The 23234-nt window shown below is 45.8% G+C and overlaps 1 protein-coding gene across 1 annotated transcript in view; it reads right to left on the bottom strand.

Moving 5' to 3' along the window:
* MAN1C1 (mannosidase alpha class 1C member 1) overlaps positions 1-23234 on the bottom strand; it is a 63711-nt gene that overhangs the window by 13985 nt on the left and 26492 nt on the right. Inside the window, exons 3-5 of the mRNA XM_074161961.1 lie at positions 6243-6358; positions 3968-4048; positions 1679-1773 (exon numbers count right to left, since the gene is read on the bottom strand). Of these exons, the coding sequence (XP_074018062.1) occupies positions 1679-1773; positions 3968-4048; positions 6243-6358 (292 nt within the window). The remainder of the gene's footprint in view (positions 1-1678; positions 1774-3967; positions 4049-6242; positions 6359-23234) is intronic.

A 23234-nucleotide genomic window follows, 5' to 3' on the forward strand; every position in this document is an offset into this window, starting at 1 on the left:
AAAATGTATACACAGAATTGACTTAATGCCTGCTTTTGTTTGTTTCCAATTTCCAAATGTCATTCTTAACCCACCACCCAAAGCCTACACACACTGCAAGACTCTCCTCCTTTTGAGACGACGAGGTCTCTCTGGAATTAGCACATCCTTGCACAAGCAGAGTTGGAGAAATAATTCTTTCTTGCAAAACTCTCCTGGGCTTTGGTTTGGCCCCAACATTTGGGTCAGCGTGCTCTCGCAGCACCACCCCGCTCTCCCCTGCTTCCACCTCCCCACTTTATCTCACACTGAATAACTCCCTTCCCCTTTGAGTTTACAGCCTTTGGCTGTTCATCATGTTCCTGCGGTAGCCAGACTCCAGATTTAGCTTGCTCCCTCCTTGCTCCTAAATCAATTGATACTCCAAGCCCCCTCAGCAGTTTCGTGGCCCTGAAGCCAGAGCTCAAGCCAATAATACAGGTTCTGGATTGTGGGCTCAGTGTTATTTTGATTTTCTTTGCTCTTAGTCAAGGTCATCAGCAAAACATTTTGGGAATGTCTAGGCAGAGAGAGTCTGTTTCAATTGTCTTCACAAAGGGCAAGGGAGGGTTTGGCATTTCTGTGAAAGGTTAGTCTATGCTGAATCTTTATCAGCCACAGAGGAAGCAGATGTCTCTTCTGTAAAAAAGAGACAATTAAAAGTCGTGGTGGTGGCTCAAATTTTCACCGGGATCATGTGCAGATAAGACAACCGAAGGGTGACAGTGATACTTGAGCAATGGATCAGTGTGAGCCAAACATTTGAAAGTCTTACACTTCACAGAGACATGAACCAAACAGGAGATTTGGGCTTCGAGATGAATAATGAATTTCATGGCTGCTTCTCCGAGTTTTGCAAGAGGTGAGGATGAAAGGCTTTTCTTAACCCACATTTCCTGCTGTCTCTGTTTCAGCCAGCATGCAGCTTTTACCCTGGGGGATTTGTTTGTAGGCATCAAAATGAGCCAATGAGCCCTTATTGGCAGAGAACACTGTCTACGAGCAAAAATCAAAGACTGGGAGTCCAGCCTCCAGGTTTGTCTCTGTTTGCCGAGAGACCTTCAGTGAGGTATTTAACCCAGCAGCCTCAGAGCTCCCCTCCAGCAGGAGAACACCACCTACCTGACATGAAACATTGTGGCTCTAAGGGAAGGATACGCACTCCACCGAGTGCTGCAGCGGGGAGAAAACTAGAGCATCTCTATACTCTCCCCTTTCTAGCAGCAAAGCTGTCAGCCAGTCCCATCCTGTTCCTTCCCCAATTTTTCCAAAGAAAAAAAGCCTGGATAAATTCACATGCATCTAAGTTGGGCACACTGCAAAAATACGGCGAGCACCGCATGCTACGTGCAGACTACAAATAACCTTTCAAAGAAAATGAGAGTGAGGAAAATGCTATTGCAGCAGGGAGCCCTGCCAAGAGGTAGAGGAAGAAACTGCGGATAGCCCAAAATTAATAAAACACAGCTGGGTTTAACTTGAGTCACCTGCAATCTCTGCCAAGGCACCTCTTGGTTTTGAGTTGGCAAAACAAATGACCTCGAAGAATCTGCACTAGAGGGGGGCACCTCTGAGGAACTGCTGCTGTTCCTGCTTGAATCCTGGTCTTTTACAAACATTCAGTAATAAAATGACATGCTTGTAAGGACGCGTGTCTTGCCTGCCCAGATTTATGACGCCACGTGGGATACCAGTGGGGGTGTTAAAAGCTGGCAAAAGTTTCTCTCCGAGTTCCAGAGCTTTACTCTTGAACACCTGTTAAAAGAAGAAGAGAGGATAAATATTTGATGGTTTGTGAATACTAGTCACGCTGGATTCTTTCAAATCCCATTTTCCAAACACACCATTATAAAAAAACCTAAAAGTGCTGCACTATAAGAATCTACCATTTCAGGTACGCTGCTGCCCTAGTTCCACTGCATGGTAGATCTGAACCAAAAGTCATGCTCAACTTTGGTATCTGAGTGTCCTCTAAAAATCTACGCTAGACCAGTGGCAAGTCCCCTGCAAAACGCTCAGCCTGGATGAGAGCAGCCAAAGCTGCAGAGCTCACGACACCCCAAATACCTCAGCAGCAAATTTCCGTGATCAGAATTGAGCCAAACTGTAGTCTTTGGGGCCAAATTCTTCCCTTTTCCCAGGGTGGCAGAGGACACAGGAAAGTGAAATGACTGAATTAAAACCCAAAGAAATCTTCCTAGGGTGAAGCACTGTTAGATTTACAACATGGGTTTGCCAACTCGTGTCGTCTCCTGCTGTAAAAAACATGATTTCCAATGAACAATCTTTTACTTGCAACTCTTTTCCAGGAAGGATTCATGGTTTCATGGCTAAGCTGCTCCTTTTCCATTTGTAATGCCTCAGTTTTGGGCTTTCAAATCAAATTATAGCTTATGGTGTCTTGCAGCACAAAGCCACCACACACAATTATTTTGGGACAAACTGATACAAGCACTAATCTTTGCTCCAGAGATTAGTCCTGATCAAGGGAAGCCTGTAAGTGACTTAGGAGATAAAGCACAAGCCTTTTACCTCTAGCCCCCCTACACCAGCCCAAGCTGTCACAGTACTTCTCAGAAAGCGGGAATTTATTGCTCTAAAAATACAGCTCTGAGGAAAGCGGAGCTCTCCTGCGGGCTTGCAGCCCTTTGATACGCTCACAAGGAGATAGGGGTTTGGTTCAGAAGGGAAAGCAAGAGACGGGGACTTGATTTTTGCCTTTCAGCCTGGTGACACTGACTGGGTAACATGACAGGCGCTGCCCTGGCTGCCGAGCATCGCTGCTGACTGCACTTCAAGAGGTCACTGCTGGAGTTTTATGGTTTAATGTGGTTTCTTTTTGCTCTGTTGATCTGAAGCCTGTTGAAGTTGCGACTGAGACAGACCCTGAGTCGGGGCATTGAGTCTGTGAGAGTTTTCCCTGGAGGGAAGTCACAGAGAGAAGTCATTCCTGGAACTCATTTAAAATGTAACTAATGTAACAGAGCTGCTCCTGTGACTCCCCGGATCAATGGTGCCACTGGGCAGCGATGAGCCATCCCACCCCATCATGGTGGCCAGCACCCAGCCATGGTCACCGGATGGCACGAGAGCTGAGCTCTCATTTAAGAGCCGGTCTTCCAGTTCCTTCACTCACAAACCCCCTCCTCGAATCAGAGTTTCTTCTCGGCTAAGACTTCCAGGGCAAAGGAATAATCTCTTCATCTCTCTACAGCCAGCTGTAAAATTCCAGCCCAGTCACATTATAAAGCAGATTATGGCATTAAGCCCTGGCCTCTGCCGGGCTGGAGGGAAAAAAGGGAAGTGGAAGCGAGAGCCTCCTGCTTTAGCCAGGACTGAAGGGCTGCTCCACCACGCTACAGGAGGGGCTGTGACTCTTAGCCCACACCTACTGGGCAAGGGGACATTTGTGGAGCTGTATCACTGTCACCTGAGTTGGCAGCATGTGGGTACCTTGCCCTGGTTGTCTGCCACCCTCCTTCCCTCTACCCCAGGGCACTTTATCTTAGAAACTGCTGCTGCAGAGAGACTGCCCAGGTAGATTTTGGAGCACTTGCCACTAATCAGTTGCCCCCCTTAGTCCCAGGTAGAATCTGGAACGATGTCTGATGAATTATTGTCTGTTTAGAATATAAAGGAACAAGTACAAAGACAAAGATCACTGCAAATGGCATTTCACTGGGGAGCAATGCGTCCAACTGAAAACATGTCTTGCTAGAATTGCCCACAGGAGAAAGGATCTTTGCAAATGAGGCACGCACGGTGTGTGCAAGGTAATTATGCGAGACTTAATTAAAAGAACATTAGTGGCATTTTGATATTCATAAAAACGATAGGTTTAGCCTGTTGTTATGGAGGGATTATCTGATGCTCAGAGAAAAGCTGCTGGAGAACCCTTTCAGTTCATTACTGGCGACTGTGTGAGACATGCAGAGTGGCTGAAACAAACCTCTTCTCCGGTTAAGTAGTACGCGGCCAACAGTCCTCCAATATAGCGGATGTTCACCTCAAACAAGGATGCTTCTCCGTTCTGAAAATACATAATGACATACTTGACTGCAAAGCCTGCACGCACAAATGGCAGCTAAAGGGAACAGATTGCAGGCAGATACTTAAGTCTCCCAGCCCTCACCCACAGTGTAACACAGCTTTATATCCAAGATCTCACAGCGCTTTATTTGCTCTACAGTGACAGGTGGAGCCTGAAGGGAAGAGAAACACCCCAACTACCCGTTTATCACCAGCTGACAATACATAAATCAGGGCAGATGTACTGTCCATCCATCCAGCCCTGGCCTGGGTTATACCTTGCAAAAAGCTGTGAGTTAGTTCAGGGGGAAAATTTACCCCTGGAAATATTTTATTTAAATAGAAAATTGTACAGCCACACAGAAAAAACGTTTTCTCCATTTTCTTGTGAAGAGGACACTGCATTAGATAGACGTAATGCACTTCCTGCACCAGGGAGATATTTTCTGTCATTCAAGGACTCACCCCAGTCTGCAGGCTCAGAGAGGACCCCAGCCTATGGGGTGCCTGTCACGGACATCCTTATGGAGAGACAAACTGCGTGATGTCCATGTGTCCCACCATCACAGACAGCAGGCACAGACGGATGTGGTTCACTGAATCGCTCAAGAACCCACTCACCTGGAACAAGTTTTGCTCTACCGACTCAGCTGATCATCAGCAAACGTCAAAACGATTGCGTTCAAAATGTGCCTTTGAAAAATACATGCTCCTGGCCATTGAATCTGCATGATAAATGATTCCTACCCTCACGCAAATGCATAAAGACAAAAACCAGAAAGATCTTCCACCACCACAGCACTTTCAGCGAGGAGGGCAGAGCAAAGGGGCACTCGAACCTCTGCACTAGCCTGCCCTTTCCAAACACCCGCAGGTTACAAATCGCAGCAAGCGCTTTCTTGAGACAATGACTGAAATTGCCTGAGACAGATCATGGCACCCAGTTACCAACAGAGCTCGTGGGCCTTGGAGTCCCCGCCTCGCTTTTCTGGACTACTAGAGTTCCTTGTACAGAGCCAATTTTTAATTAATTTCCCTCCTTCTCTCCCTCTGCTGTGCTTTCTGACTCCACCGATCAATCCATAGCATTCATTCTTGTCTTTGCAGATCAATCTATTCTGCAGGCCAAGATTAAAAGCTTTTATGAAATCCAGATAAATTATCTCCCAGTTGATTTTGTCCCTTGTTTATCGATTCAGTAACGCACTGAGAGCATTCACCAAATTTATCAGATGTGGTCTTCCTTTTATGAATATATGAATGCCGGTCGTGCCCTCCCAAATGATGCTTTTCTATAAAGGCAGCTGCATGCATTGTTCCCAGGGGGAGAACCATTTTTCACAACAGACAACTAAGCTGGCATTAAAAAAATAGAAGTTTGAACTGCACTCTGGTTTAACATTCTCCGTATGCCACCGACGTGATCCCATCAGCTCTCCCATGAGAAACACAAGAGCTGGCTTGGAGACCAAAAGTCAGAGCCACGGCAAGCGGCCACGGCCACAGAGTGAGATAAAGGACAGTGTCCTTCATTCGACAGCACCGTGAGGCACGTGTGGCACCCAGAGGCCCAGCAAGGCTAATACCAGCTCTAAGAAGAAGCTTCAGGACCCACCAAGAGCGAGAATCTTTGGCCTTTTTTAGAGATAATGCCCTTTCTTCCAAATCTAGGCTCACTGTGTGCTCCCACTTCACTGCCAAGGTGCCACACTCCCACTGCACAAGTCCCAGCAACGACATTCCAACAAAGGGCCCAGACAAGGACATCAGGGTTTTCAATCTTAATCTATAGCAAGTAAAAAGAAAATTTGTCTTATCACAGACAGACATTTAATTGAGATGAAACAGAGCTTGTTCTTTGATGAACAAAACTTCCTTTGAGTAGTAATTAAAGCTGTTTTTATAACTCAGACCAAAAGACAAAAAATATTAAACGCTGAATCTTATTTTCAGCCAGACACTGTGAGTCTGATGTGGTGGTCCCTGGCTAGAACCCAGGGCAGAAGATGGGGTGAATCGTCACAGTAGTCCCTTTGGCCTTAAAAAAAAATTAGAAAATCAGAGTTGAGGGTTTCTTCCCCCACAGACTTCATAGTTCCCCTCCCCAAATGATTCTTAGAGAAGATTGTGATCAGAACTGGCCAAACACATAGCATTTCTGTGACACAGACAGGCATTCCCAGTAACTGACTCACCACATTCAAGTCGAAGCTCTTCTCCACCCACTTCTTTGCTTCTTGGAATTCCTCCTCAAGTTCCATGATGTACAGAGTATCTAAGGCGTCTACCACCGTAGCTCCTCGAAGGCCTCCTGCATTGCAAACAGAAGAGCGTGATGAAGCCCCACTGATGCAGTCATCTTTAGCTCTAAATCTGTCTGCAGCTCCCAGTCCCAATACTGGGGATGTCTGGATGGGATCCAGGCTGACCATGGTCTAGGCCAAGATCCTCTAACAGGAACTAGTGAGCTCTGCTGCCCAAAATGGGCTGCTTTGGAGGGGCCCCATTTTCAAAGGCTAAGACTTCTGAAAAGAACACCCCTAAGGAACAGCTCAAGGTCTACACTTTAAGCCACCAGTCATGACTGCAAGCCTTGGCCTTGTTTTCCACTCTTGTCTTGACCAAAGTACTCAGGTGGTTCCATCCCTCATTGTTCAGCTGTAAACCTAAATTCAGCCTCTTTCTAAACCAGTTACAAGCATAAGTAAGAGAATTTTATTTTTCTTGTGTGAGAGCATCCAGGACAGGACGTTGATCATTCTGCCCTGATGCAGTGATGTTATCTGGGGCACAAAGTACTTTTGCACCATGCCATGACCCGGGGTCTCCCACCACCAACCTATATACAAAACACAGCCTCATCTGGCAGCAGAGAGACGAGGCACTAATCTTGATGAAACTTGAGCAGAAAGTGGGTGACTTTGGGGACAGCTCCATTCTTTTGGCTAACAGAACAGTCCCTGTGAGCACACTCACCGTTCTCCAGCAGATGGCAACGGGACACACGCAGATGAAGCAAATGCCAACCAAGTAGTTGGACCAACCATGTCATCCACGTAAAAAAATTGCACGCCAAGTGTTGTCTTACGCAAATGGACTATAGGAGACGTTCCAGTGAGAGAGAATGACGTGGCATGTCATGCCAAGAAAACTACGCAGAGTGTGTAGACAGACAATCTTGTAGCAGTAGAGATTAAATTAAACTAGAGATAGTAACAACCCTGGGTTTGGAACATCTCAGTGCTAGAGATCTATTTCTGTTAAGGCTCCCTAAAATTATTCCTAGCACGGGAAAGCAAGGGGTATGAAGCACATTGTGACTCAAACCCCTTTGTGCTTTAATTACAAAGGCCATCACTTTCCTGTGTAACTCAGGAGGATTCCAGTTTGGAATCATCACCAGTCATCCCTCTGCGGATGTAACGCACCGGGGCCACAGGCGTGAGGCTGCCTCTGTATCGCCGTCAGCACGTGCAGCCCCCGCAGCCACGCTGCTCGGCCGCAGCCACGGTCCTGCCCACCCCCTGGCAGTCAGATTTCTTGGAATCTCTGGCAGAAATGATGCTTGGAAGAGGTTCAGTTTTCGTTTCTGCAGGAGAAAACTGCTTGCGCCGGCTCCGTCCCTATCATCTCCCTTTCCAGTGTAACCGCAAAGACTCACACACGCTGCTTATGCCCAGGGGTTTTCCCGAGATGTTATTTCTATTTGGCTCAGGTCAGTTCCTTCTTCTCGCTAACAGACTTTAAAAGTTACTAGCCCAAATCCCCCCATCTTACCCAGCCTTTTACTGCATGCTCAGATTGGTTTGGCACTTTTGGAATACCTACAGTGTTACTTCAATTCTCGTTCTGCTTAAGAGAGGAAGACCCAGCTGGACACACTGTTGAGGAACTACTGCAAAGGGGAGAGGGAGGCAAAGGTGAGTCCTGTGTCACGAACCTGAAGACTTTGGCCTTTTCTTATTAAGGAAGAAAAGCGACCCTGTCTGATGTACATCAGACCCTTTCCCCAGAGGAGAAGTGCTCAGATCCACCAATTTCCTGCAGGGCTCATTTGTGCTTTCAGCATTCCTCTCCCGTAAGAAAGGCATCCTGCCTTATTTTGTTGATGTTACAAGATTGCAGTTTTGACACTTTTCAGCCAGTCAGCACATCATTGCTTTAATAAAAACCCAACCAAGACTTTACTGCTCAACTACAGATTGCTGGCTTTCGGATGCTGTCTGCATCAAAAGCAGGGGCTGTGGAAAAGGGATGAAGGCAGGAGAGACAGCCGCTAGAAATCCATTTATTCCTGCAGGCTTGGAAATGATCATCTAACTGGAGCTATCTCTGAGAGTGCAATAGATGGAGTCAAACCGCCACTAGATCAACCGGTGGGTTCTAAAAAACAACCGAGCTGATGTTCGGATGGTGTGTTTTCCAAAAGCAGTGACCATGAAAACCAACATCATTGCAGTCAGAGCTGCTTTTATCAGCCTTAATGATTCTTCAATATTAATGATTATGGGATTTTTATACACTTCCCTATTAGCAAGGAGAGACACACCAGCTCAGAGCAACACGCACTCAGGCAAAACATTTTAAAAAGAGAAGGAAGGGCAATGCTGCCTGAGGCACAGCCCATTGCTGTGATATTCTGAGAGTAACACTAACAGGCTCGCTTTAATTTGATGATATAATCCACAAAGCCTTTCCTAATCTGCAGAGAGACAATGAGAAAAGTTGGATTTGCTCAAACTAAACTGGACAAAGAGACAATAAAGTTACAACTTTCTGGGATGATTAATTGAAGTGAAAAAAAATTGCTTGAATTGACACAGCCTTTTATGTTTTTAGCAAGTAAGGCCTTTAAATACACGAAATGCATCGGGGATTAGGAACATGCTCGGCTCTTTGCTAAAGCTTTCCCTCCCCTGTATTCGACAAAGTGCAGGGCAAACCTTGCTTCCCCGCTGGTTTGTCTTTGTGTCATTTTAAACATTTGTTTTAAATATTCCCCTAAACACTCTGTATCTGAAGAACCTCAGGCTGTGTGTTTTGTACAAGGGTCTTGTCGATGTTTCCTTTCTTCTGCACCAGCTTTGAAGCAATCGCAAAATGCCTGGCTGACTTTTCCTCCTGCAGTTAACAGAGTCTAGGGCAACACCAAGAGCGACCGTGTCAGCTTCAGCCTCATGAGAATGACAAAAAAAAAAAAGAACCTCCTTCCCCTCCACAGCCACGCAGAGAGCAAACCCGCCATCAGGACTTTGCTGTGGTGTCCCCATCACTTGACACAGGACAGAGGGGACATGGAGGAAGGACCCCAGCCCCCCTGTGCACACCGACACGGTACCTCTTTGCTACAGGAGCATCTTCATTCCCTCCTGCTCAGACTTTGCTTCATCAGTCCACGACGTGATACAATGGTCATTAGCTCTGATTATAGCCAGCCGTCAAAAGATGGTGCCGTACGTATCCCAGCGTGTTTATTGCAATATATATGCACCCATTTATAAAAGCGGTGATATTTCCTTGACACGCTGCTTATTTTGAGAGATGTGAAAAAATAATCACCTTTCCAGATCTACACATTATAATGCGAGGGATATAATCAAAGGGGAAGCAGCTTCAAAAGGAAAAGGAATCAAAACCCACTCTGTCACTTTTGACTCTTGCTGACACTCCCCTCACTAAATTACTGGTTTCAGCCTCATTGTACTCTCTCTGAGGGAGTTTTGAAGAAGAAACCAAGAAACCCTCAAAAGAAACCCTTTTGAAAGTACCCAGAAAAGGCAGCAATGACTTTTAAGCAGGACTCCATGTCTGAGATTCCACCTGTCTCCACAAATCTAAGGCCCTGTGCGCTACGAAACACACCCCCCCTCCCAGATCCCGCTGGAAATCTGGCTCGGAGTGGAGATACACCTCGCTTGGGACAACAACGTCACTTTAGTGACGGCTAAAAGGGAAAGCACGTATATTGGAGACAGCTCCGGGATCCACAGCAGCTCCTGTGCTGCCCAGAGGGAACCCATGGCCATTCTGAATGGGAAAGAGGAACTGGCACCAGTGGGAAGAACCGGGACCTGAGGCAGAATGCAGGGATGCTTGTCTAGGGGCACTTCTAACCAAAGGACTTCATGGCAGCTCTCGTGACAGCAAGTGGCAGGGTCTCTGCCTGGGGTTTCATCTGTGAGAGAACAGCAGCAACACCAGGAGAAGCAGCTCGTGGTAGGAATACAAAGGTTCATCTCTTCTTGAGCTGAAGGAGGGCCTGTACCACCCCGTCCCCAGCCCCAAGGGCAATTTGCGCTTTTGTGCAGAAGAAGAATGGAGACATCCATGTAGGCAACAAGGCTGCTCTGTTCCTTCTTCCACCCACCCAGAGGAACGAGCATCCACCCGCTTGCTCGTGAACACTGCTACAGAAATCACTAACAAACGTTACATTAATTAACATAATTCTTGTGAAAGGTGCTGAACGGAGCACTCCACGGAGAAGAGATGGCATTGTACACACACCGTACCCCCCCAGCCTCAGTGGGAATGTGCTTTAATGCCAGTCTGGAGGAACAAGACCATTCAAGCAGCACAGTCTCAGAAGCGCCTTCATGGTAATTAATGGTAGTGCTATCTCTAAAAACCCCAGATAAAGCCTGTAGCAGCTTGTTCTAGTCTGGGGTAGATAATCTGAATAGAAGGGCTCATCCTCTTCTCCTATCCCTGACTCATCCCTGCTGCCTGCTAGCTTAGGGGCTCCTTAAAGCCACTTGCAGCAAGAGTTTATAAGACAAAACACAATTCCAAAGGCTCATTAGGAGGTTTAATGTGTCTGGGCCAGTGGGGGAACACTCGGAAAGACAGTCTCAACAACCAAAGGAACTAACAGGTACAAAAGCCTGCCAGGCTCCTGCTGCCAGGCGAGGAACAGCCCTCCCTGGACCAACTGCAGAGCACAGGGCAGAAAAGAAGAGCTGCCACCACAGCCTGGGGCTCCTCTGACCCCGACATGAAGATCTGGATCAACTGTGAGCCCACGGACTACGGCCTAGAGCTGACGGATGGGTAGTCCCCATCACAAGCTGCATGAGGATCATAAAGGGTGAAAAGCTCCAATTCAGGTGAGTGGGGAACCTAAAAGTAACACATTGACCCCCCTGACACATGCAGAAGAGTCACCCATTTGCACATGTCCCACGGCCCCGCTCCCCTCCAGCGTCCCGGCAAGCCAGTGTGGGGAGGAGAAAAGGGAACAGCTTTCTTCTCAACGTAGAGCTTAAAGGGAGGCCACGAGGGCTGATCAAAGGTGGAGAATATCTAGCCTACCACCTGCCAAACATGGAAGGGCTAATTAAGGCTTGAAAAGCGCTGCAAAGCACCAAGCAGGGACTAAGTATAACTGTGGTAACAATCACAACTGCTGCTGCATCTGTGAACTTCCTTTTAGCTACACATTATCTGCAAATCAAACCCACCAATTTAGGCAGAAACAGGCCAATCAAACACACCAGCATCAGGTACACAACAGAAACTCCACGTTTGATCATTAGCAGAGCAGTAAGAGTTTACATCTGACTTGCTGAAGCTTTCAGGAGCCTCCAAATCCACATGTGTAATTCACCTAATGCAAACGCTTTACATCTGCTCGCGTTTACAACCCAGACTTGCCTGGGAACAGCAAGGGACGGCCACAGGTCGCATCGGGCTGGAACGTTGATCCAGGCATCGCTCACACAGCCCAGTACCGAGCTCCCCCCTTAGAAAGGGCCCAGAGGACAGGATTAAAATTTTTAGGAAGTAAGATGATCTACTGAGCAAAAGACAAAGTCTTTACACCCCAAAGAATTGTCTTTTATCAGGAGACCGTGACATTACCCTGGGTTTCTCTCTCCTTCAGTCTCTGTGGGAGCTACGCAGAACAGAAGGCAGTCACATCAGAAAAAGCCACAACTTTTCATACGGCTTCTTGCAGCCAAGGTCAAAATCTTCAGCTTGAAAGAACCTCTGCCTCCGCCTTCTGCACCCTGCAGGCAATCGCCAGCTGAGACGTACAGTACTGGGCAGGTTTCTCTTAACAGCAACTACATGACTGAGGAGTGAGCAGGGACTGAACGAAAGGACAAAAATTAGGAAAGGAAAGGGAAGAGGGACAGAACCAGACTGTGAAGAAAGAAAAATGATAAACAAAGAGACTGCGGAGCACTTGCAAGAGCATCCAGGATAATTTCAATGCGCTCCCCTGGCACCAGGAAATAGATTGTGGTTTTTGCCGTGCTCGGAAAATGGTTTGTCTTCCCCTGCTCTGCTCCTGCTCCATCAGTTCAAACTGCTAAAGCGTTGCCCATAACCCAGGAAATCTATCAGCCTTTTGGGCTGTGGAGCCTGAACCTCATGCCGTCGTTTCAGCCTATCCAGCTGCCGTCGAAACAAAACCCCATCACGCTCCTTCCAGTGGGAACGGGGCCTGGGGTCTGTCAGCTGCTCTAATAAGGTGTCAGTGACTCACTGACAAGAGAAAAGACAATAGTTAGGCAACAGAGTGACTCACTGGTAACAAAGCACAATTCATCCACCTTCATCCTACCTCAGAGGGTTTCTATTAAGCAGGATGCAGAGTAACAAGCCCAAAGAGAAGGGGCAGCCAGTCCAGCAGTTTGCATTTCAGGACCAAGCTCCAGATCTTATAAAACACCCTCACGTTCTCGCGCAGGTGAACCAAACCCTCGCTCTTCCTTCTGGCTTTTCCAGCTCCATTCCTACAAAGTCCAAGCAGCTCTCCCCAGTATCACTTTCCAGTTACACTTTTGCAGACCAAAAAGCGTCCCTTTGTCAAAATCAGTTTTGTGTTGTTTCTGGGGGGGGTTTGCTTTGGTGGTGGTTGCTCTTTTTTTTGTGTTGGAAGTTACTCAGGCTCTAGGAGGGAATTTTGGCCAAAATTAAATGCCTCCTTGGGGTGAGGTATTTACAGGCTGAGGATCTACCTGTTCAAGTCCTTTTGCTACCAGACTTCATACACAGACCCACATCTGCTTCTCCCAATGGCTAATGAAAAGGCCTAACCCCTGGACATATCCAGCCTCCAAAGCTCAGCAAACGTTTGATTTTCTAGACAAAGCAGAGCAGCTGTGATGGGAGGGACAGAGAGAGTCGCTCTCCCTCACTCCCCTCTTCCCGAAATAGCCAACTTGGAGTATCACAGACCAGATAAGAGACTTGAAGGGCTCCCAGCTGCAAGTCTGTCCCTTGAGAGTCTTTAGAAAAGCTCTAAAAGTGATGCTTCAGCAAATGAGTAGCTAAGAGTGGGGTCTTCAACAGCCCTCTTCCTCAGGAAGGAGAAACGCCTTTTACCAATGGCTTTGCCTTACTCCCACGGCCGCTCCGGGTCTGGGAGCCACTAAGCACGATGGCTTGCAGGTGTGTCATCTAAAGGGTGGCTGCCCTGCCACAAAGCCAGAGTGGCACACACGTCACAGACCACTAGGAGCCTCCCCCTCTCACTTCTCGCTTTCTAGGTGCAAGGAATAATGCTGAATTTAGCGTGTGCCTAAGATGCACTGCCTTTGCAAGGCTGGAAATGGTGCAAGGATTCCCAAGCAGCAGGAGACAGAAGTATCTTCACCGGCGTTTCAACACTATCTCCCCAATGTCAGAGTTTAGCTTGAACAAAATTCTTCTTTGTGCCATATCACCTGCGTTTAGAGAGCCACGTCCCCCTGCTGTTGCCAGGGAAACACTGCGATCCCTTCTTCTGGTTATGCTGGTATTGAAGGCTTCAAAGGGTTGAACTGGCTTTGATTAAAATCAGTGCCTCGTTAAAACAGGACTTGGAAAAACGACCATCTCCGAGTGCTGCTCTTCTTGTTCTTTTTGGTTCTTTTTCTCACTGATAAAGCTTGGAGACCAGACTGAACTTTTGACATTTATCCAGAGATTTGTGTGAGAAGCCTGGGAGCTGGCTGAGCCCACATCACCAGACTTCTTCTGGGTGATGGCACACTGTCGAGTTCTGGGGGAAATCTACACAGAGACTTTTACACAGCTCAGGATTATCTTGGCAACAAAGTAAACTGTGAAAATCACTGCGCAGCTTCTTGAAAAATCTGTTTTTCAAGGCAGATTTGCCAGTCCTCTCTGCAGAGCGCTCTGGGTCAGGCAGAACAAGTGGTTGGGAACCTGGAACTCCTGAGATTGGATCTGGGTTTAGGCCAGAGCTCCCTGCCCGCTCTGGGCCCTGGTTTCTTCTGCCAGCAAAAAAAAAGCAGGAGGCATTTTCCTCCAAGTTTAAAAAGAGTTTAAATAAGATAACATGCTGATTAAAGAAGTAAAAAGATTTAAAAACCCACATTCGGGGAAAGCGATGCAACATGCTGACCAAAGTTTTAGCCTGTTCTACTCAGTACCAGTTACAGCAAGATGAGAAACAAGAGTCAATATCAGCAAGGGACACGCTACCCCTCTGACACGGAGGAAACAGCCCCTGTGTACTGGCCTCTTCCCGGTCAGCTGCTCTCTCACCTTCTCCTTTCAGCACATTAATTTATCCACCATCATCTGACCTGGCGTTTCTGCCTCCGTTCATCCTAAGCACCATGCACTGGCCATTCATCTCCCCTCTGGAATGGCATTGCCGGCCACACAAAACCACTCCCACCGGCTTATTTTTTATCTATTCCTTTCATAATTGTCCCCTAGCATGGAAACCTTGCACTGGGTATCGCTACTGGAAGGTACAATCCAGTTCTAGAAGGTATTCTCAAGAAGCAGAAAGACAACCCGCTCCCATTACGAGTAGTGATCCCTAGGATGGGGCTGGTACTATTTGTTCAGCTGACATAAATTAAACAGAAAATCCAAATGAAACTAGGAAGGCCTTTGCAGGAAGAAAGAAAACTTCTCAGTTGAGTCTTCACAATTGTCTCATTACAACCCGGTCCCTCAGCTGCCTGTGAATGGTACCTACATCCCGCAGATGAATCCTGCAAAGCCAACCCCACCAGACCCCAGCTCCAGCCTTGCCACCCTGTCTTATTTATTGAGGTTTTTGTCTGTGAACCTGATAGCTGTTCACACAGAGTAACTTTATTCCCTTTATTTAAGGTAAACTAAACAAATTACATCTGAGCAACAAGGTAGCAGTAGAGAGAGATAAAGGGGACAAAGAAGTAGTCCAAGAATTAGAAAAGATCTATTTCTTTTCTTATCAGCACATTCTCCTGCAGACTGGGGAAAAAAAAAAAAAAGTCCATTAGCTTTTGAGCAACCTCATTTTTCTCTGCTTTCCAAATAAACCACTGCACCTACACTTCATGGACTTCATCAGAAAACACTTCATATCCAAGGCTATTTTCCTGTCTTCTTCTTATTAATCTTCCTCATTCTCCTCTCCAGATATTGGTCAAAAGGTCACACCTCAAATACTCTCCACCCCACGCATGTTCCTCTTCCGAACAGAGCAGGGGGTGACTATGCAGAAGAGATGAACTTATGAGGATGTTACAGGAGACAGTGTCAAAAGCCTTGCTAAAGTCAAGGTAAAGCTAATTTTCTTGCAGTTCTGGAAGAAATACATAGCGGATCCATCAGTAGTGGATCCATCAGAAACTCATGCATTTTACTAGACACACAGCATCACTCAAAAGGTTACTGTCACTCTATAAGCTTCATACCTAAATCAACTCAAAGCCTAGCCCTATACACTGGAGGGTGGATAACGTCACACTTGGCCCAGTTAAGGAAAGGTCAAAGTGCTGATCATTCCCTGAAAAGATGCTTAGAAACAGCAGAGCAACTAATCCTGGAGCACGTGGCTTGGAAGAAGCAGAGCCCATGGTACATCAGACCATGTAAAGAGACTAAAAGGTAACACCACCTTGAAAGAGCCATCTCCAAACAAGGATGACCCACCTCCCACCAAAAGGCAAGGAAGTACCAGTACCTAAAGGGGGCCTACAGGAAAGCTGGGGAGGGACTCTTCATCAGGGAGTGGGGTGACAGGACGAGGGGAAAACATTTTAAACTGAAAAAGGGGAAATTTAGATTAGGTATCAGGAAGAAATTCTTTCCTGTGAGAGTGGTGACACCCTGGCCCAGGTTGCCCAGAGAAGCTGTGGCTGCCCCGTCCCTGGAGGGGTTCAAGGCCAGGTTGGAGGGGACTTTGAGCAACCTGGTCTGGTGGGAGGTGTCCCTGCCCAGGGCAGGGGGTGGCACTGGATGGTCTTTATGTTCCCTTCCAATGCAAACCATTCTTTGATTCTATGAATTTTGAAGACTGACATTAGCGAGATCGCCCAAACATCTGGCCCACAAGTTAGCTCAGTCTGGTTTTTGTTGTCAACAGGAGTGATCTTCCAAGTTCATGGGAAGTGATAATGAGTCACAATTCCACCTGCAGCACACGATGGGTGTCAGCATATGTGCCGCACAGTTTCTAGGTAAATCTGGCATCACAGAGAAGCATCTTGAAGCGTTGGCTTTTAGGTTGCTATGATCAAATTTAATACAGAATGTGTTCCAGCTGGGGAAGAAATAGCTTTTTTGGATTACAAACCACTCATGTTTTTCAAATATCAATTTCCCCTGAAGAATTAAGCCTATCATTCAAACTGAACTAGCAGTGGCAGCTCTCCTCAGAAGAAGTGATGGGTAAGGGAGAGAAAAACAGAGCTCGTGCTCATTTAGGAATGTGGCAAAGTAGACTGTGTCTGGAGGAGATCAAGCTGGTGGGAACAGGTTAGCAATATTCTTATTATGCACTGGGGAAAAAAAACAACAAAAAGAAAGGTGTTAAAAATGAATAAAATGAATTTCATAAAAATGAATTTCTTGTCACAGCAACAGCCCTTCAGATAGTTACTTCCTTCAGTGGAAGGGGAGAGAAGATATATGATAAGCACCTATTGCCAACTGACTCTTAAGTATTTAATACTTGGCAGCAGCTCCCCAGTTTAATCCTCTTTTCCCCAGTTTCTCCAACCATCTTTCATCATTTAGTGATCCTCCAACAACAGGCACTGTCCCGGCACTGCGTGATGCCAAACCTCCTGGAGCTCAAATCAAACTGTTTCTATTTGAAAGTGTCACATAGAGGAGGAAGCGATTCGACTGAGCCCCAGGAACACAATCCTTGATACAGGAGAGATACTGCAAATCCACTCCCCACGTGTATCCAATCCGTTTCCCATGACACACAGGTTCTGTTGCAGGCAGACTATGTCGGCTATGGAGAGCTCAGCGGAAAATTGAAAGTAATAATCATTTGAATGCTCCTTCGGGGAAGAGGTTTTCTCCTTTGTTTGGGCAACAGGGCTCAGATGCCACTGAAGCAGAGGTGATTACTTCTGGCAAGGATCGGTAATTTGACAAGCAAGGAGTAATTTTGGGAGGAGCAGTTCAAGAAGGTTAAGCAGAAGACAACAGGAGCAATACTGGTGGGGCAAAATACGGCTGGTCTCTCCTCCTCTGGATGATCGAAATTAATTTTAGACTGGTTAAAGGTAATCTGATTATATACTATTTATTGCTCCTTCACCTCCTCGAGGACTTGCATCATTTAATGTGAGGGGTCCCAACAGGCTTATTAAAACAAACACACTCGTCCTAGCTGCAACTATTATCCATGGACTTCGAGACATATATGTAGCAGTTAATGAGCAGAGACCGCTAATTCATCTTAGAATTCAAAGGAGAGATGCTTCGTTATAATAATCAGAAAGAAGGTGCCCTTCTGTCTTCCAAACACAATTCCCAAAAAGTGGCTGTGGCAGATGTGTTATGACAGCACAGGAGAGAGATGCAGCTCGTAGCCCCGGACGGTGTTTTCCCCTCAGCAGATAAGATTCGCTCTGGAGGCGCTTTGCAGAACAGGCAGTGAATTCTAGTCTGGGTTATAAAACTGCTCATCCCTGACCTGGTTTTATCTCTAGTCCAGACAAGCAAACATCACCTCCCATAGCGTGTTCACAGAAATGACCTGGTCCTTAACACAAGCCCAGGTGTGTGAGAGCAGAACTCAGAGATGAAACCGCCCTTTGCCTCAAAATAAAGCTAAAAGGATTAATTATGCTGTTCGGTACGCGACAGAATGGGGGGTGCTGGGCCCCGGACACCTGCTATCAACCCACCTACTGCTCAGCACCAAGTTACTGCTCAGGAGCTGAGCTAAGGTCCCTAATAATCAACGATGAAAGAATCTAAATATATTTTATTTGTGAATGCAGTGGGTCAGGAGAATGCAAACGGTCCATTACCATGTCTCAGGAACACATTAAGCCATGGTAACTCCATCACTTGGAACCATCTGTCCATATTCTTCCTGTTCTCTCCTATATTGTTAAAGTCACACCAACAGCACCCCGGCTGAAAGACTCCAAATGCTCTCCAGTATGTTGCTTGACAGGATTAGATATCAAAATAATCTTAGCAAATTGGGAAAATAGTCTGAAATAACCAGGATGCAATTCAATAAGGATATACAATGTATTTCACCCTGAGGGAAGAACAATGAACCACGAAGCATAAGGAATGAACGGCCAGACAGCACTCTGCAGGAAACGACACCAAGGCTGCAGCAGATCACAAATTCAGCTCGAATCAACGATGCTGTGATGTGGGAAAAAGAAGCAAACCCTACCCCAGGATGGGTAAATAGCGTGTGTGGCATGCGAGACACGAAAAGGCTCTTGCTCTCCACTGGACACAGAGTCCACTTCAAGAAACATTCGACTCATCTGGAGACTTCAGAGGGGCCCAACGGCTCCGAGGAGGAGGCCACAGAACGTGACCTGCAATTAAAGCCAGAAAGGTCTGGGGTTGCTCAGCCTTGAGGGGAGAAGACAAAAGGGAACTTGGCAACATTTTGCGAAGACACAGAGAGATGCTGCAAAGAATAAGATGGTAAAACCATTCTCCTCATCCACGGGGAGAGGCCAAGAAGTCACAGTTTAACTTTCTGCAGAAGAGCGAGGTCAGACACCAGCACAAGCTTTAAAACTGCAAAGCACTGAAGCAGAATGCCTGCGGTGGCTTTCCTACATGGGGTAGCTTAGGGATGGCTTAAAGAAGGGAAGGACTAAATGACCTCTCACTGTTCCTTTTTTTATTCTGTGATTACTCGCTAAGATGAATGAGAATTGCAGGTCTCCAAAAAGCCTCATGAAGATGCCTCTTGGAGATGCACCAAAGTGATCGTGAGGGAAGGAAGCACTACATAAAATGCTTTCTGATGGCTCGATTCCCTGCAAACCCCCAAAGCTACCTTAGTGACAGAGTACATCACAGCTACAATTTTGGATGTACACAGAAGTCAGGAAATTAAAAATGCTGGTTCCCACAGCAACCAGGATGCAGCCTGCCAAGAGAGAAGGAATCTTCTAGCCTAGTCAAAAGGTGTTAATTTTAATGCCTGAAGGCGACTTCCACATCCGGATGACTGAAGAAGGCCTCGGTGAAGTCAATGAAAGCTCTCTGCTCCCGTGTACGGGAAAAACTTGATCCTCGGTTCTTCATTCCTGAGTTATCTGCTCTCATTTGCAGAACACAGCACAGATCTGAGTTTGGAAATTAAGATGCGAGACAGACAAATCCAAGCTGCTGTGAAGACCATCACCAGAATGCTCCCATCTTGGACCACACCATGCTTTGGTATTCACATAGTTTGTGCCTTCCCATTCTCCAGCTCTCTGAAGAACTGCTATCCCTATGTAACCGTGTGCTCAGATAAAAGCACTGTGGCGAGAAATAGGCGTAATTTCAGTGTTGTTAATTGCATGTTTGTATCAGAGCAAAGATATTATGGGTATATTGAAATTGGTATGGAAACAACCTCTGCCTTTAGGACTTTCTCTTGAAACACCTTCATTTTCCTGCATTGATTTTTTTTCTCCCTTTTTTTTTTCTTTTGGGAACTGCATATAAAGTGTGTTAGGGTGCAGTAGAGAATAAAACATCAGAAGAAGGATGAACAATTTTAGTAAGTCCAAAAAAATCCTCCCTGTTTTTCACACTGATGCCTCAAGCAAAGGCTAAGGGATTTTCTTGAACTTCCAAAAAATTCTCTCTAGAGACAAGAACAATCCTGAGAGGCTAAAAGAGAGTATTTTTAAAAAGTACAAAGGTCTTCAAATGACAAATGCCTACCACAATATTCTGAACACATAGATCCAACCTTGAAACTGGTGACAAATCTGAAAGTTGACATCCTCTGGGATGACGTTAAACCTACTGATTAAGTCCGAGAAGAGACTTCTCTCATCCCAAAAGGCAGCAGAAATGAGAAAAAAAAAAAAAAAAGTATCAGAAACAAGTACCTGAAGAAATTATAGAAAAGGAAATTCTGTAGGAGCCATTTGAAATGAGATCTCCTGAAGGCGAATAGAAAAATGTCACAATCTAACGCTAATCCAGATGAATATCCAATGAGATACATAATGAAGGTGGTAAGAAACTTCAGCAGTAGCACAAAAAAAGATATGATAAAGCAGTTAAGTTCTAAATGTGAAATCTAACACAGCAAAGCCACTTCTGAACCTGCCTAATCTCTTCAGAAGTTTCAAGAATGGAAAAGGAGTGAATTAAAACCAAAGAAGAATACTGGGGGTTGTGCTCCAGTTTATAGCTGCCAATCTCCTCTGAATAAACAAGGAAAAACTAAACATAGAGGGATAGAGATAAGAAACCCAGAAATATCAAGATATTTCCAACATAAAAAGACACGGCTAAAAGTACATCTTTTAAATATTCTTAACTTGCTCTGCCTTTTTACGTAGTTTCTGGTGGTGCATGTCAGCAGGGGGGTCTGTGTCCACAGCAGAAGTCAGGTGAAGCATCTGATTGCAAATCGGGGCTAGAAGATAAACGGCCCTCGGCATTTCCCAAAGAGATATTCTGACCAAAGCAGAGTTATCCGTGTAGTCAGGAGCTTGGAGTCTGGTATTCAACTCTGTACACGCTGTGTTATTATCACCTCAACCCAGAGGGGTGCCATTAAGATCCCTGGAATGGATGCCGGATGGTAATTCAAGCCAGTTGGAAGCGCCAAACCTCCAACTCGGTTTTTGCTGTGGAGTTGCCACCGACGCCTCCGTAATCCAGAGAAGAATCGGTGAGCAGTCCAACTACACCCACTCCCAGTTGGCTGCCTTTTAATCACACGCTCAATATCTCTGAAGATTAGACAATTATTTCCGCATAATTAGTGTCCGGAATGAGGCACAAACAACATCCATAATGGGGGATTAAAAAAAAAAATATATATAAAAAATAAAAAAAGAAGAAAAATGCTTAAAGACAAGCTCACTGTATTTTGAAATACAACCCCCAAAGTGTGAAAAAAGGGAAAAAAAAAGTAGTTACAGCCTGGATTGTTCCCCTGTCTACATGGTAACGGGGCTGCTCACGCGGAGCTTGCTTCCTCCACACCGGTGTATGTTCTACTCCTCAGCACCTTGAAAAGAGGTCCCAAAGAACACTCTCTAGTCACAGCAGCTCAACACGATCTTCCTTCTTTTTTTTGCTTTCGTTTGCTACTTTAACGGCTGTTTTTCTGGGTGTTTTTTTTTTGTTGTTTCCTTCGCCTCCATTTTGCTGTGCAAAGCAGTTCTGGCAAATCCCAAGACACTCTCCTACTTTTAGGCCTCATTAAACTCAAAACTCTGTTCAGGGTCAATGGAAAGTTCATGAAACTCGTGAGGAAGCCTGGGATGATTAATGGTTTTACACTGAAGATAACGTGAAGTTTGCCCGGTTTCCTGCTAAAGACGGGCCCGGAGCAAACCCTCGCTGGCCAATCTTCGCAGCTGTGCTCATATCTAAAGGGCTGAACCACAAACAGAGAGACGCTGGAACGTGCATCTGCGCTTCGCATCGTGGGCCAAGGCTGTTCTCCACTGAATTCTCCAAGTTTTGGGTGGTTTTTTTTTTTTTTTTTTTGTTTTCTAAGATGTAAATCTCAGCTGAGGGGAGATGAATCTATTTGGTTCAAATCAAGTTTTTGTTTTTTTCAAGAATTGCTGCCACAACGGAGCTGGTCAGGTCTAGCTCAGCCTCAGAATAATAAGGGCTTTGACAGCAAAAGTGTTTGAAGGCCCTAGGCCACTCTATGTGACTTTAATAGTTTTTTTTCTGTTTAAACTTTATAAATGAGTATTTCAAGCTAACGAGTCAGTACCTGTCACCTGAGCCACCGTAATGAGCTTAAAACTCTCTGTGTGAGGTTTAGGGTTCAGCGGAGCTCTGATGTTTGAGCTAATGCTTGAAGGAAGCCACCATTCTCAGCAGGACCCAAGGGGAGAGCGGAGCGGGAACGGATCTCCTGCGGTATTAATGACAACCCCGGCGTCTGGAAGAAGCGATCTTTGGCAGGTGGGAAGCAGGGGAAAAAAAACCCCCGTAACAGGAATAAATGTCAGCTCTAACATGAATCATGCAACCAACCTCCGATGAGTTTGATATTTGGAGGATATCCTGATTCACTGCTTCCCGCTGACAGGAAATAAGTTTGCTGCTACAGCTTTCAGTGACAGCAAAAGCCAACGTCAACTCAGAACGCCCTTCCTGAAAATAACACTCAACCGGGTAACATAATACATAAAAAAAAAAGAAGATGATGCCAGGGAGCAACAGTGTTACAGCAACATCTTCACTACAATATTTTTTTCTCTTTAAAGAGCCCATGGTGCCAACCGTGTAATGTCATGTGCAATAGGCAGCAGGAATAATCCAGCATACAAATTCAGAGAGCAATTATTATTATTATTATTATTATTATTATTATTATTATTATTATTATTTTAATCACATAAAAGGACACTCCAGGGTTTTGCAATTTTGTGATCACAGGGAAAGAGACTCACAGGCAGAACAGAAAAGCTGCACCAAACGACTGCACAATTGGAGGTTACCATTTCTCTTCTGGTAGCTAGAATGTTGCTAAATTAGTATTTTCATCCAATTACCTTTCCCATGTTAAATATTCATACATCAACTCCTGTTGCTTCTAATTGAGGTGGGCACGTTTCCTGCCTGCGTCATGGTTTTCTAGATAAATTGCTGATGAAAGAAGCAGCTATTTGGAAAATGTTTGGCTCAAGAGGCAAGACTGGGTGCTTGAAGGGATTTACTCTGGGACATGGAGCCTTTTGCGTCCATTTGGGCCAAGCACCCGAAGTGGGGGGTCAAAGAGCACTTTAGCTGCTGCCAGAAGTTCC

Source organism: Numenius arquata, chromosome 21 (assembly GCF_964106895.1).
Source record: "Numenius arquata chromosome 21, bNumArq3.hap1.1, whole genome shotgun sequence".
Taxonomy (NCBI): Eukaryota; Metazoa; Chordata; class Aves; order Charadriiformes; family Scolopacidae; genus Numenius; species Numenius arquata.